Here is a 935-nt window from a genome sequence, read left to right on the forward strand (position 1 = left end):
TCTTTATTGTGCTGGTTTTTCGTAAAATTTCGCACATGGGAAAGGCAACCAAATCACCCCTCCCCACTTTGAATAGGATATTCTTATCTTAAAAAGTAATAATCGATTATCTCGGTAACCATGGGAGTTGGAGGGCAATAAAAATCTCCTGAACATGAGCGGACCATGCTGCCACTCTGTGCTGAATTTCACGCGATTCCACTGCACCGTTCTCGAGTGAATCCGCCGACACTCAATCAATCAATCAATCAAGCAAGCAAGCAAGCAAGCAAGCAATCAAGAACACTGCAATTTATAGTATAGATTATTTAATATATCATTGCCTTGTTTATGATAGTGGGGAAGGAGAATGAGATTTTAGCTGCTGTTTCTAGCAGGTCATGTGACCTTGTAAAAGCTCCATTGTACATCTGTCTTTTTACTTGTAAAAGCACTGGTGTGTTTCTCTTTCAATGAGTGCTTTTTCTAGAAATTCTTATAGAGTAGATTTATTCTGTTATGGCTTTATTTATTTGTGTCTATTTTCTTTATTCAAATTATTGCAGAGCAAGAAGAAAACAGAAAGAGTATGCTGTACCTCCCCAAGTGACAGCTTCCATACTCAATCATTATACAAAGATGGTTTTCCCACCTTCCTGTCATGATGTATTAGGTTTAATGTAAGTCTACTTTTGACTCATTTTACTCAATCGTCGTTTTTTGCTACTGAAATGCATTACCACATTTATTGCACAACTTTGAGACTTATTCTATGCTAATGGAAGAAAGCCAGGTGTCTTCTCTGACTCCTTCCATCTTTTTTCCTCACATCAAAATCATAGAGGGAATATGTTTGCATGCTTATTTCACTCACAGCTTGGCTTTGCATTATTGACATATATTTCACTTCTCCTGATTCAGGCTGTGTTATACATATATATATATATATATATAAT

The 935-nt window shown here is 36.4% G+C and overlaps 1 protein-coding gene across 1 annotated transcript in view; it reads left to right on the forward strand.

The window, feature by feature from the left end:
• The window catches only part of LOC106874667 (uncharacterized), a 12,971-nt gene that overhangs the window by 6,275 nt on the left and 5,761 nt on the right, over nucleotides 1-935 (forward strand). The window contains exon 3 of the mRNA XM_052969152.1: nucleotides 546-659. Within this exon, the coding sequence (XP_052825112.1) occupies nucleotides 546-659 (114 nt within the window). The remainder of the gene's footprint in view (nucleotides 1-545; nucleotides 660-935) is intronic.

The sequence above is a fragment of the Octopus bimaculoides genome, chromosome 1 (genome assembly GCF_001194135.2).
Source record: "Octopus bimaculoides isolate UCB-OBI-ISO-001 chromosome 1, ASM119413v2, whole genome shotgun sequence".
Classification (NCBI taxonomy): domain Eukaryota; kingdom Metazoa; phylum Mollusca; class Cephalopoda; order Octopoda; family Octopodidae; genus Octopus; species Octopus bimaculoides.